Source organism: Manis pentadactyla, chromosome X, assembly GCF_030020395.1.
Source record: "Manis pentadactyla isolate mManPen7 chromosome X, mManPen7.hap1, whole genome shotgun sequence".
NCBI classification, from domain to species: domain Eukaryota; kingdom Metazoa; phylum Chordata; class Mammalia; order Pholidota; family Manidae; genus Manis; species Manis pentadactyla.
Window position 1 is genome coordinate 117,780,781 of NC_080038.1, and position 13,633 is coordinate 117,794,413.

General features: G+C 37.7%; 1 protein-coding gene across 1 annotated transcript; it reads left to right on the forward strand.

Annotated features, from left to right (window-relative positions):
* Window positions 1–3,193: 3,193 nt before the first annotated feature.
* On the forward strand, window positions 3,194–8,729 carry LOC130681729 (synaptonemal complex protein 3-like). The gene is made up of 4 exons (XM_057495209.1): window positions 3,194–3,306; window positions 4,181–4,280; window positions 5,799–5,897; window positions 8,119–8,729. Exons 2-4 carry the CDS (start codon window positions 4,245–4,247, stop codon window positions 8,458–8,460), a joined length of 477 nt encoding a protein of 158 aa, XP_057351192.1. The 5' UTR covers window positions 3,194–3,306; window positions 4,181–4,244; the 3' UTR covers window positions 8,461–8,729.
* The last annotated feature ends 4,904 nt before the right edge of the window (window positions 8,730–13,633 follow it).

A 13,633-nucleotide genomic window follows, 5' to 3' on the forward strand; every position in this document is an offset into this window, starting at 1 on the left:
AGGCCCCAACGGGACAGGACGAGGCCCCTGAGGGCAGTGCCGCCAGGGTGTGGCACGCGTCCCACGTCCCCGCATTCTGTGAGGGTCACGGCGGGTGCAGAGGAGCCGACTGCGTCCGTTTCCTGCCCGGCCACCCAGTGGGACGCTTAGGTCCCCAGGGGTCATTCTGGGGTCTGGATGGTGGCGTGTGGGGGAAGCCCTCTGACCTTACTGCCCCCAGGCAGGAGCAGAACAGTTTATACCTCACCCATACGGAGGGACGCTTATTTTTGTCATGGCCACGGTCGGGCCCCCAGACTGGCCCTTTGTCCCTTGGGGACCGAGGGGCAGGGGTGGCCTCAGTCCCAGCACAGGGGCAAGAATCTGGCACAGGGGCCTGACACTCAGATGTCCCAGGGAAGGTGCCAGCCCTCCGTTGCAGCCTCGGGGAGCAGGTGGGGTGCTGGGGGAAGGGGCTGCCGTCACCATCTGCTTTGTCCGCTCCTGGTCCAAGGGGAGCCACAAGGACACGCACAGTCTGATCTGCGCCCCGGGCCGATGCCCGGCATCGCGCACTGACTGTGTCCCCATTCCTTTAACATGTGCTTGCTTATGCCAAAAGGTGCAGGACAAGTCTCTACCGCAGAAGATACCTCTAGGTGATGCCGTGTGGGAGGAAGCACCTGGAGAAAGCTGAGAAGGCCTCGAGGGAGGCTGAGGACATGGCAGCCTCTGACTCTGGCATGCAAGAGTGGAGAGAGCTCATAGGGTTGGAGGATGTCCTCGAAGGTACTGTCTATCTGACACCTTTGCCGGTGCAGCACGCAGTGCAGGGACGGTGCCCCTGGGGTCACTGCTTCTGAGTCCTCCACATTGTAAACAGCAAAATCCATGTGTGTGGAAAGCAGTTTCATGTACTGTAGGTCGCCCACCAGTCGCTCTATCCTCCTATCCCAGACCAGGATCACAGAAGCTGATACAGAAGCTTCTTGATTACAAGAGCTCATTACAGAAGCAGCTCTTCTGGCCGTCCACAGTCGTTCTTTCTAAAAAATATCACAGGTGTGCTCTGTGGTTTATTCTGACATCAACCCTGACAATGCTTGTAATAGTGTCTTCAGTGACATGGTCCTGGTCCCTGATCCTTTTTCATCTGACCTGCACACGCATGATTCCTTTCACATGTCTGCTTTAGAAACGTCTGTTTGCAAACAGCCTAAAAGCCTCCACAAGGGAGATATTCCTCCATGAAAACTGATCACCATGCCCTGCTTCATTTTATAATGTTTTCCACTTTTATTTCAATGCAGGGAACTCACCAGTAACTGATGAACATGGGCAAAACAGGCCGTTTGAGGATACAGATGAGGAAGAAGATACAGGGTTATGTTTGTACAGTGTTTTCACCTGCTAGATTCAACTCAACTTGGCTCACAGAAGAAGTTTTCTCTGTAAAATCCTAGAATGACACAATTTCTTTCAAAACAAATACCATCTTTTTTCATGTCGTTACTTAATTATATTTGATGTCACTTCTCCACAGGGATGAAGTACAGAAGGATCTGGAAAGTCTTGCAGGTATGTTTAGGTGATGTGTGTGGTTAAAGACAATGTTTAAAACATTCAACTTTTATAAAGGGAATTGTTAAGTAGTGGGCTACAGGACTGGTTCTAATGCCTTTTTCTCATATATAGGGTTTCATACAAGCATTTAGTGTGATTTCAGTTCGTAGGTTTCCTTACTCACCTTTTGAATTGTTGATGTGGAAAGTGAAAACGGTACTAACAACGATGGGGTCAGAATGATGGTATTATTTTATGCACATGTACATTTAATGTACTGTGTAAGAGTATTGATGAGAAAAGCACGCCCCATTTTGTGTGCACAGATGAGGTGAGATATCAATTTTCGATGCCAATTTTAAATTCTCTTAATTTAGTTTCTTGTCGTGACTTTCCAAAGTTCCTTACTATTGAGTAGCTGTGTAAATCGAATCCTCCAAGGTAACTCTCTGTTGTGATTTTTACTTTAGTAAACTGTGTAGTGGAAAATTAAAGGCGACTCTCCCAGCTAGTGAGAGAAGTATAATCAGATCCCCCAAATCCTAAATTTTATATTGTCCTGTCAGGTGTCAGTTATACTATCCGTGGACAATACACGGAACAAAGAGAGTCAGTGGATGGTCCTCTGATATGGACCATCCTTACAAGCAAGTATGATTTGAAAGCTTTGCTCTATTTGGTGCTGAGAAAATAGAGCTTGTTTTGTGAGTATCTGATAAACTGCTTATTGTGGGTGGATTGTGTAAGTATGAAATATTTTTGTTACAGAGAAGATCTTTCATGATTACTGGTAAACAGTTATTGGTCGTAGATCCATACAATCAAATCATCTGCTTTGCAAAGCTTAATTTGAAGTATTAAAATGTTGTGAAATGCAGCACCTAGGGATAAAAGTGTTATGTAAAAACCTCTATGAAAGTTTTTTTTTACGTTCTTGAATTTATTTGTTTAAACTGGACCTTTTACAACCATGGCTTTTGTCTCTTTTAGTGAAATGCTCTTTTAAAAGCATCACTGCCGAGATCGCTTGAGAAATAATTTTCTCAGTGTGTGATAGGATTATCCTTACTTTTTTATCCTTTTGAGGGATATTTTTAAGAAAATACTTTTGTGCATTTGACCTGATGTGCTCTAGCAGTAATCCATTAATCCATCTAAACATGTCCCTGAGTTGCAGGATATTTTATAATTTTCAAAAAATTTGTCTCTCAACCATTTTCTCCCAAGGGAAATTAAAGTTTGTCTTTGAGGTCCTTTATATACATTTTGACAATGGAAAATATTTTGATTTTTATCCCCTTTTCATTATCTCTAAATTAGAAGGTGATCTGCAGATAGAGAAATTAGAAATGGGATACAGGTTCTGGAATTATTTTACGGAAAAGAGTCAGCAAATCTTGCTTTCTGAAATGGTGACCGTATTATAAATTTTATTTATTTTTTTACTATTTGGAGCATAATTCTCATACAATGTTATATTAGTTTCAGGTGTACAGCATAGTGATTCGACACTTACAATGCCTGTGTTATAAATTTTAAATGTCTTTGTATATTGCTGAGGCAACATGTACCCACATAGATTTGAAAATATGGGAGCAAAATAATTTTCAACATTAACTTTTAATGAATATCTATTTCCTATATAGTTTAAATTAAGCAGGCTTTGCATGCAAAGAGAAGAAAGTTTGAAATTATTGCTAAAGCTTCTATCAAAGCCACTAACAAAAAAATTGAACAAGTTTGGAAAATACAGCATGAATGCAGGTAAAGTTGGTGTTTTTGAGGCACAAGGACTTTTGTATCAGTTTTTAGCATTCATTGGTGCAAATTACTTAAGACAAATACTATTATATTGCATTTTCCAGTGAAAAATATATTTTGCTTGATTTTTTTTCTAAGCAGATAAACTCTTTAGTTCTGGAACCTCACTTCTTGAATGAACTGAGATATATTTCCTAGAAGCCCATAAGGATGACCTTTCTTCCCTTTCAAATACCAATTAAGCTTTCTTCCTATAAAATTAATTTGTGTTCAGTCTAGACCTACACTAGCTGAACCTAAGGTAAAGGTCTTAAATAAGCATTGTTCCTGTGATAAATAACTGTATTCAACTGTGTGGGAAATGTTAATCTTATATTGTAAATAATTTGTACATTTTAGCTGAATTGTGCCTACTGCTCTTTGTTTTTTTCAAAGGCTTTGTTGTGCCACAGAGGGGAAATGTTTAAGTGAAATATTCCTGTTTGGAAATTTATGATAAATGGATATAGTATCCTCATTGGTCTACTTATCATATCAGAACGTATATGTTATCAGTAAGAAGAAATGAAAAGTAAACTGCTGTTAGAGAAAATGAACTCTTCTAGAAAATTTAGAGTGCAGTAAATCCTCATTAGTTTTCAAGAGGTGAATGAAGCTTGTGAGATAGCGTTATTCAGTTAGGAACAATACTTTTGGAATAAGAGTAAATCATTCATTTAACCTTTCTGTTTCCCATGAGACTATTTCAGCTGCAACTCCGCTGTCACTGACTTCTCCTGTTATGGTGTAAAGTGTGTCAAATCAGTTTTGTTTTGAGTAAGGCCAATTTTTTCATATCTTTATGAAGTATGACAGTGCTCATGATTATGTTTTACAGGCAGAATCTTCATCTCAAATATGCTCAGCACTTACAGCCTTTCCTTCAGGAGTGGGATACAGATATGCAGGAACTCCAGGAACAAGAAGAAAAACTAGCTGTTGGTATCAGCCTTCGCTTTAAAATTAGTTAATTTATTGTGTCAAAGTTTCAAGTAGGAAGTAGCTCATGCAAAAATGCAGGAGAGAAGGTAGATTCCATGGGTGCAGAGGGGTTAAGTTGTGTGGAAGATGTAGCGCTGGGAGACTGAATGTTCTCCTCGGATTGCTTCTGTTTATTTAGTGAAATAGTGAGGCCACCAGTTAGGAGTTAGGGTGGTGGAGGAGGAGGTGTTGCCTTCTGGGGGCAGGGAAGAAGGCCTGGAATTGTGTCCCGAGAGAGGACCAGTGAATGAACTAGGGAAGTAGCATTGCCACGGAGCATTAGGGGCCCGGCTGAGGTTGGTGTCATAGTGATCATGAATGTAAAGTGAGACCACTCTTGCATGGCTGTGGCAGAGCAGCCTGAGAGCTGAATTTTCCAGGGTAGGAGTTGAGCCACGCAGACTGACAAAGTGTAAAGGGGGCAAGGGTCTTGTGCAAGGGCGTAGGTGTAATGATTGACCATGGAATTGAAGCTGGGGAGGAAGAAACAGGAGGACATGATAGTTGGGGCTAAGGACGGTGAAAGATTGTAGGATCAATAGATGCTAATCCTGACAGAGTAGTGAACTATAGTAAGAAAGGGAGTGAACTACAAACAGGGAGGTAGAGGTTGGATGTTGGGGAAAAATGCAGAAAAAAAAAAGCAGCGTAGTAGTACAGCAGTCAAGAGCCTGGACTCTGGAACCATAATGTTTGGGATCCAATTGAAGTTGACCAGTGCTAGCTATGAAAGCAGGGACACATTTTCATCTCTGTAACTCAGTTTCCTCACCTATGAAAAGGGACACAGTAAGAGTACCTACCTCATAGAGTCATTTTGAGGATTAAATGAGATCATACATAATAAGTTTATTTAAAATAGTTTAGAACAGTACCTAACACACAGTTCCTATATAAGTCTTTGTTCTTATCAATATTATGTAGATGTTGCTGTTTTGGGGAATGACAGAGTCTGGGGTATGACTATGTAAGTGAGCGGCTAATGCTGGGAAGAGTGCAAAATTATTGTTGGAGGCTAGGTCAAGGAACAGACGGGCCAGCACTATTGGAGGGGCCATCTGTGTGCATATCGAAATGACCAAGAATTAAAACATGTTTTGAATATTGTTAAGAAGGAATATTTCCTCCATGCTTACCGTTAGGAAGGACCGTCATAGAGCTTTTGCCCACTAGTGGTAAACACATTATTGGCAGGGCCATTTGTGAATTTTGTGATCAAGAATTAAAGCATGTTTTCCATATTGGAAAGAAAGAAAAACTGCCTATTCAATGGCCATTAGGTAGGATTATTATATTGTTTTTGTGTATTAGTGGTGAGCACACAATTATCTAAACTGGGTCATAAAAGATGTTAAGGAGGAAATGTTAACAAATGTTGATTTAAAGAGTATGCCTTTTAAGCTTAATGTACAATTATGTTATCTAAATATTAAATGTTAGCCACACTTTATCACTTTTTTCTTTTATATTTGCAGAATCTGTTTCAAGAGCAATGGAAGCTTCTTCAACAAGCTGGAATTGTTCAGATCCAGAAACTGAAAAAAACTGTAAACATACATGAGCTATTGTTGAAGGTCTGTATTTGGTAACATAATACATTCTTATAAAACAGTGTGCATATAAATGTAGAAGATTGTTTCTTTCTGAGTCTATGGGAAAAGACATTCAGACTGTACATGTAAATGGTTAACCACTTTCCATTTTGAATCCATTGTTCTGGATTTAACATAATTCTGAAATGTATTTTTATTTTTAGGATTCGTTAATAGTCTTGTGGCAGTCATTTAAAACAGGGAACCATTAACTAGGAGTTTTACCTAGAAGTATACGTATCATGAAGATAATTGATACTTTGATTGACACTTTGATCATGACTTTTTGTTCAGAAATCAGTTTTTAGGAGATCAGTGATACCTATCTGTCTATCTATCTATAGATAGATATAGTAGAAAATAGGACATCTATAAATTGTTCCTGGAGGTCTTTTACTTGTATTAACAGTTATTGTTAAATATGAAGTAGGTCATCATAATTAGTGAAGGCTGCTTTTATATTCAAGTGGAATATTTGCTTTTAGAACAGTAATGACCATTAATGACTTTATATGCAAACTTATAACCCTAAGAGAAGGTTGAAATGTGTAACAGAAGGAAAAAGCCAGAGGAGGGCTAAAGATTTGTGAATTGACAATGATCCATGACGTTTGCACATTAGCAAATGGTGCTGAGTGACACTTTGCACAGATATATATACTTATTCACGAGGTGATGGAATCCTGTATGTTCCCTTTCTTTTCTTTTTCTTTTTGGTGGGGGTGGGGTGGGAAGGTGTTCTTTTTACTAATCACCTTGTTCAAATGCATGTTAATATGTCACTCTTCTTAAACTAATTAGATGGTGTAAGTAAATTAGCAAAAGAGTTTTGAAATAAATATTCTTTAAAGGATTTCAGAATTATGTATATACAAAATACTTAGTTTAAAATTGTTTCCAAGTAGAGAACAAGTGTTGCTCTAATGCTCCTTGAGAACCATTTATTAATTGGTGTGAAGATTTGATAAAGTACCAAAGAAGAATTCTTCCAAAGGTTATTACCAAATGCCAGCACTCAGAGAATGAACTGTTTAGTATTGTCTTTGACTCCTCCGAGTCGTGTATCCTTCCCATCCAGTTATGACCAGACCCTGCAGTGTTTACCTCTGCACCTGTACTTGAGCTGCTTTCTTTGAATTCCCACTGCTGCTGACCCCGTTCAGGACCTCATCATTCTCTGCTGGTTCTACTAAAACTCTTATCTGATTGCTCTCTTCTCCAGTCCACCCTTCACAGTTCTGCAATATGATCTTCCAGAATGTATGCCTTCCCTCCTGAAAACCTGCCACTAGCTTCCCATTTTAAATTCTCAGGTATTCAACGTGTGCCCCATAACAAGACTCCTTTTGTACTCTCAATGTTTACATCCCTTCTTCCCTCCCAGGCCTCCAGATTAGTTGCTTTCTCTGAACTAACCTACCATTACTTCCTTGCTTTGCTCATGCTCCGCCCTTAGAATACTTTCCAGTTCCCCTTTTCTTTATCTGCTGAAATCGTATTCTTTAGCCAACTAAATCAGAATCAGTCTTACTTCCCACTACGTACTCACAGCCAGTTGTTTCCTTAACTGTCAAAGTTTTCGTGTCATTTTTACTTATATGTTATCTATTCTCACTGGAACAAGGAGGAGGCCGTGTATTCATTTTCAGATTCCTCCACAGCATTTCAGAGAGTCCTTTTTATATAGGACACACTAGATCACTATTTGTGCAATGAGTTGTAGAGAGTTAGAACAGGAGTTTGTTTTTCATAACTTAAAAATGTCATTATTACAGATCATTTTGTTCCCTCCAATGGAGGGAATAAATAGATTATAAGCCATTATAAGTGCGTTGTTTGTTACCTGATGTTTAGAAAACCTGTTAAAGAGCATTGAAGTCACAGTGTTTCATTCTGTGGGACTGTCAGTGTCTTTCTTTCTTTGCTCCACCTTGACCTTAACTGTTCACTAACCCGCTGTTTTGAGCAAAGTGTACTACTGTTGTGCCTCTACAATAATAATATTTGACACAAATGTGACATTTAAAAAGTTTCTTAAGTGGGTATTTTGATCTGCATGTATTAGTTATAATACATTTGTTTAGAGTAAGTAATGCACATCCTTTGGATACTAAGAGTGCTTAGTTTTGAAGTTTAATTGTACATATTTAGAATGTGAGATGAAAAGTGGTAGTTTGTAACTGAGCTAAGCTTTTTGTTTCAGAGTATGGAGGACTTAGAGAAGGATCATGAGCATCTTCTTGCTGTTGAACAAGATGAAATTAGAGAAGAAATGGACAAGTTTAAAAACAATATTCTTATGGAAATTGTAAGTACTGTATGTTTAATATTAAGAACTAAGGAAGGACGTGAGCCTTGGGGTATTTTGTTTGCTGAAATACATATAACAATTACCAAAATAATGTGCAAAAGAGTTCGAGCTGGCAGTTGCACAATTGTTTCTTCTGCCCCTGTAAATGAGATGACTTTGAAGAAAGAACTGGAACCTAGTTTATATGACACACATATACCATCAGCTACACTGAAGTACATTACAGTGGTTTAAAGGTTTCTAGTTGAAGTCAGCACATCTTGTTTATCGTAGCTTGTCTGTTAAGTTGCAAGACCCCCTTTCTGTGTAAAAAAAACTCAAAAAACCTGGACAGTATATGGGTAGCAGAACTCCCCAGTTATATGTATCAAGCTTTCAGCTCTTTGTTAGTAGTGACTTTTTGTCCCTAACACTGTCAATTAACTTTTAGTAATTATTTGACTAAATTTTAGGCTTTGGCGCCAGCAATTCTGTATCAATCCCTAAACGTAGAAAGCACAAGTATGGAACGTTGTTGCATTGTTCTTCCTTAAGGAAAAAAAATAAAGAATACAAAGTCTTTTATATGTGTACACTTTTGTGTGTTTTCTCATTAGGTTACAGAGTCAATTCTACTTAAGACTTTAAAAGAAAATTTATTCTAGTGCCTTATAAAAGTTATTAAAAGCTAAACTTAAGTTTGCATTTTTGAGAGAATTAAACGGCTAAACACCACTGATACAACCGAACGAGAATATGTAACTAGTCAGTGTTGGGATGTGGAATTGTAAAATGTTATCTTCAGCAAGACATCCAACTGTAATTTTTAATTGGTTTTGGTCCACTATTAAATGACACCTGAACTTAGCATTGATTAAAAGTATTTCATTAACATAGACATACACTTAATTTATTATAGTTTAAATTTTGCACGTGTCTTTAGGGATGAATTACTTTCAAAGCTATGTTCTTCAAGTTGAATAGTCAGTGACTATATGGATATTTGTAGATTCCTCTACAAACTTAAATAGTAAGTTTAGTAAGTAACTCTTGTATCTTTCCTTTTGTAATGGCCTTTTTAAAAAAATATTCAAAATCTTCATTTGGGAACACTTGGTTTAATGAATCTAAAATCGTTTCAGAATATATTTGGAGAAAGCCAGTTAAGTGTATGCATTCTTAGTCTGAGTTACAGAAATTGTTTTCAATGTGTTAATTTTTAAAAATGGATTTGTAGGAGAGGTGTATTTCTGTTTTTTTCACATACTCAGTGATCAAACAGCTGACACTCGTTTTATTCCCTTACACTTACAAATGGGTAAACGTGTACTTGAAGTAACTGTGGCTGATAGTCCAAGGGCAAGATTTTTCAAAAAATGTTCTGTTAAGAGACAGACTTTCTTAAATGTCTACTGTGTTTATGCTAACGTTCTATTTTTAAAAAGGGGTAGTGGTTAGTGTCCACTTTTTTGTAACAATAAATTTTAAATTCAGAATATCAAAAAGGGACAAGTCCCCTTAAAGCAAATGTAAAGATTCATTTTTCTCCAGAACTGGTCAGACAGATGTCTTTTACTAAATACAAGTTATAGGAGATCCCACTTAGCCCCTTAAAATTCTTATTGGTAGACTACAGCTCATGTTTTCTTTTCTTCCATAGTAATTAAAGATCTCCTTTGAAAAATGACTAATGTCAAGAAGGTCATTTTTTTTCTAATACCGTTTGACTGACTCAATAATTGCAGCATTATAAGCCAGTGCACTTGTGCAATATCATGATTCTGCGTTTCGACCTGTAGCAGTCAAAGCAAGCATCACCCTCAATAGGGCTAAAAATCCTTCAGGTCGTGAATGCTTATGTAATCCTTCCATGGTGAAGCCCCAAGTATCTGATAAGGATTTCTCAGAGACACAGAGATTACACCTTTGACTACAGTGGTTCCCTTTCTTATCCTCAGGATTGAAATTAATTTTTGGGGTCATATTTCTAATGAATGCATAGATTTTATGGTACTTTCACTCTGATCATACCTGTGAACCTAAATGTTGATGACTACTGGGGGCTGACTAACTAAGGCAGACATAATAGAACCTGCAGGACTTCTGTTTTACATTCAAAGATGACCCCATTTGATATTATTGTGGCTTCCTGCCAAGGGAGAGTTCCCTCACACATAGGTTCCCCCAAATGCTTCTCCTCTTCTCCATGGACTACCAGTGAACCTGATCAGGTGCTTGATGACACGATGTCTTCAAGACATTAGAATGAAGGTATCTTGAAATTTGCAGACAGAAGGCACTAAATATGTCCTGGAGCAAATGATGCAATAACCATTAGAGGCAAAAAGAAAATATAAAAACATGTTATCAATCTGTCTTTCCTGAAGCAACAGCTGATTACCTACTTTTCCCCAAGGCCACATGTTAACCAAAAGTTTTTCCATGAAAATGTTACATTTTATTAGAGTACTTTCCTGTACTTCATATTTGAACCTCATTGGAGTTGTATGAAATATGCAGCATGTTTCACAATTGTTGAAACTGAGTCACAAGAGGTAAAAGGGCTAGGATGCAATGGAAAAGCTGGGAAGTCATGGAACCCAGGTGGGAAATTTGTGGCTTCATTTTTCAGATGAAGAAACTGAAGAAAATGAGGTCAAGTATTTACTGCAGTTCACCCAACAGGCATGTGGAGCCAGCATTTGATTCTACCATACAGCCTGGTTCCAGAGCCTTTGTGCTTAACTCTTAATCCACAAGCAGAATCAATACTGACTAATAAATGATGGTAAAAGAATTTGAAAATTGGAGAATTATTAAGTAGCAAATATGTAATAATACATGTAAGACCTTAAGTGCTTTAGCCCAATTAAAAAAACTCTTGTTCCACATATATTCTTAAAAATTCTCTTCACAGACACTAAAACACCCTTGTCATTAAATTCTATTATTACTTAATGGCCCAAAGGAAGGAATTTTAATACAATTCTCCAGCTAGGTTTATTGCCAGATGGTTTGCTAGCAAATACAATGTGAACGTAGTAACATTACTTAGCATGTGCCCTTTGAACCTGTCCTCCAACTTGTTCTCTGTCATATAATATTTTAATCAGTGGAAGCTGGTATTGAACAGCACACACTCAGTAGGAAAGCTACATTTTTTTTCTTTCAGAATTGTGGGAGTGTTGTGGTTAATGACTTCTTATGAGAAATACAGCTGGATCAAAGTGCCTTAGCTAATCAAATATACAGATCTCAGCCCCAAAGCCAGTCACTTGCTTAATGGGGAACCATTAGCTCAGAGAAGTCAGAAACAAAACAAAAAGAGATGCCTAATACTCATTACTATTTAATATTGTGGTGGAGGTGTGAGCTGATGTAATTAGACGAGAGAGGAAAATACACACATAAAATTAGACAGGAAGAATTAATGGAAAAACCACTATAAACAAAGGAAGATACTAGTAAAGTAGCAGGTAACAGAACTGACATCCGGAAATCAGAAGTCTTCATATGTAAATGCATAACCAGCTAGAAAATACAAAGGAAGGTCCCATGAACAATGGCACAAATAGAAAAAAGATCACCTACAAAGGAAAACCCATCAGGCTATCAGACTTCTCAACAGAAACCTTACAGACCAGAAGAGAATGGCATGATATATTTAATGCAATGAAACAGAAGGACCTTGAACCAAGAATACTGTATACAGCACAATTATCATTTAAATTTGAAGGATGGATTAAACAATTCCCAGACAAGCAAAAGTTGAGGGAATTTGTCTCCCACAAACCACCTCTACAGGATATTTTAAAGGGACTGCTCTAGATGGAAGCACTCCTAAGGCTAAATAGATGTCACCAGAGAAAATAAAATCACAGCAAAGAAAGACCAACCAAATACTAACTAAAGGCAAAAAATAAAATCAACTGTCCACAAAAGCAGTCAAAGTAAACACAAAAGAGTACAGAATAAAACACAGAACATATGAAGAATGGAGGAGGAAGAATAAGGAGAGAAATAAAGAGTCATCAGACTGTGTTTATAATAGCTTAATAAGAGAGTTAAGTTAGACTGTCAGATAGTAAAGAAACTACCCTTGAACCTTTGGTAACCATGAATCCAAAGCCTGCAACGGCAAAAAGTACATATCTATCGATAATCACCCTAAATGTAAATGGACTGAATGCACCAATCAAAAGACACAGAGTAATAGAATGGATAAAAAAGCAAGACCCATCTATATGCTGCCTTCAAGAGACTCACCTCAATCCCAAAGATATACACAGACTAAAAGTGAAGGAATGGAAAAAGATATTTCATGCAAACAATAGGGAGAAAAAAGCAGGTGTTGCAGTACTTGTATCAGACAAAATAGTCTTCAAAACAAAGAAAGTCACAAGAGATAAAGAAGGACATTGCATAATGATAAAGTGGGCAGTCTAACAAGAGGATATAACCATTATAAATATATATGCACCCAACACAGGAGCACCAACATATGTGAAACAAATACTAACAGAATTAAAGGAGGAAATAGAATGCAATGCATTCATTTTAGGAGACTTCAACACACCACTCACTCCAAAGGACTGATTAACCAGACAGAAAATAAGTAAGGACACAGGGGCACTGAATAACACACTAGCAACAGATGGACCTAACAGACATCTACAGAACTCTACACCCAAAAACAGCAGGATACACATTCTTCTCAAGTACACATGGAACATTTTCCAGAATAGACCACGTACTAGGCCACAAAAAGAGCCTCAGTAAATCAAAAAAGATTGAAATTCTACCAACCAACTTCTCAGATGACAAAGGTATAAAACTAGAAATAAATTGTACAAAGAAAACAAAAAGGCTCACAAACACATGGAGGCTTAACAACATACTCCTAAATAATCAATGGATCATTGACCAAATTAAAACAGATTTCAAGCAATATATAGAGACAAATGACAACAGCACAATGCCCCAACTTCTGTGGGATGCAGCAAAGACAGTTCCAAGAGGAGAAAGTATATAGCAATCTAGACATATTTAAAGAAGGAAGAACAATTCCAAATGGATAGTCTAAGGTCACAATTATTGAAACTGGAAAAAGAAGAGCAAATGAGGTCCAAAGTCAGCAGAAGGAGGGACATAATAAAGATCAGAGAAGAAATAAATAAAATTGAGAAGAATAAAACAATAGAAAGAAACAATGAAAGTAGGAGCTGGTTCTTCGAGAAAACAAACAAAATAGATAAACCCCCAGCCAGACTTATCACGAAAAAAAGAGACTCTACACACAGAAACAGAATCAGAAATGAGAAAGGAAAAATCACAATGGACCCCACAGAAATACGAAGAATTATTAGAGAATACTATTAAAATCTATGTGCTAACAAGCTGGATAACCTAGAAGAAATGGACAACTTCC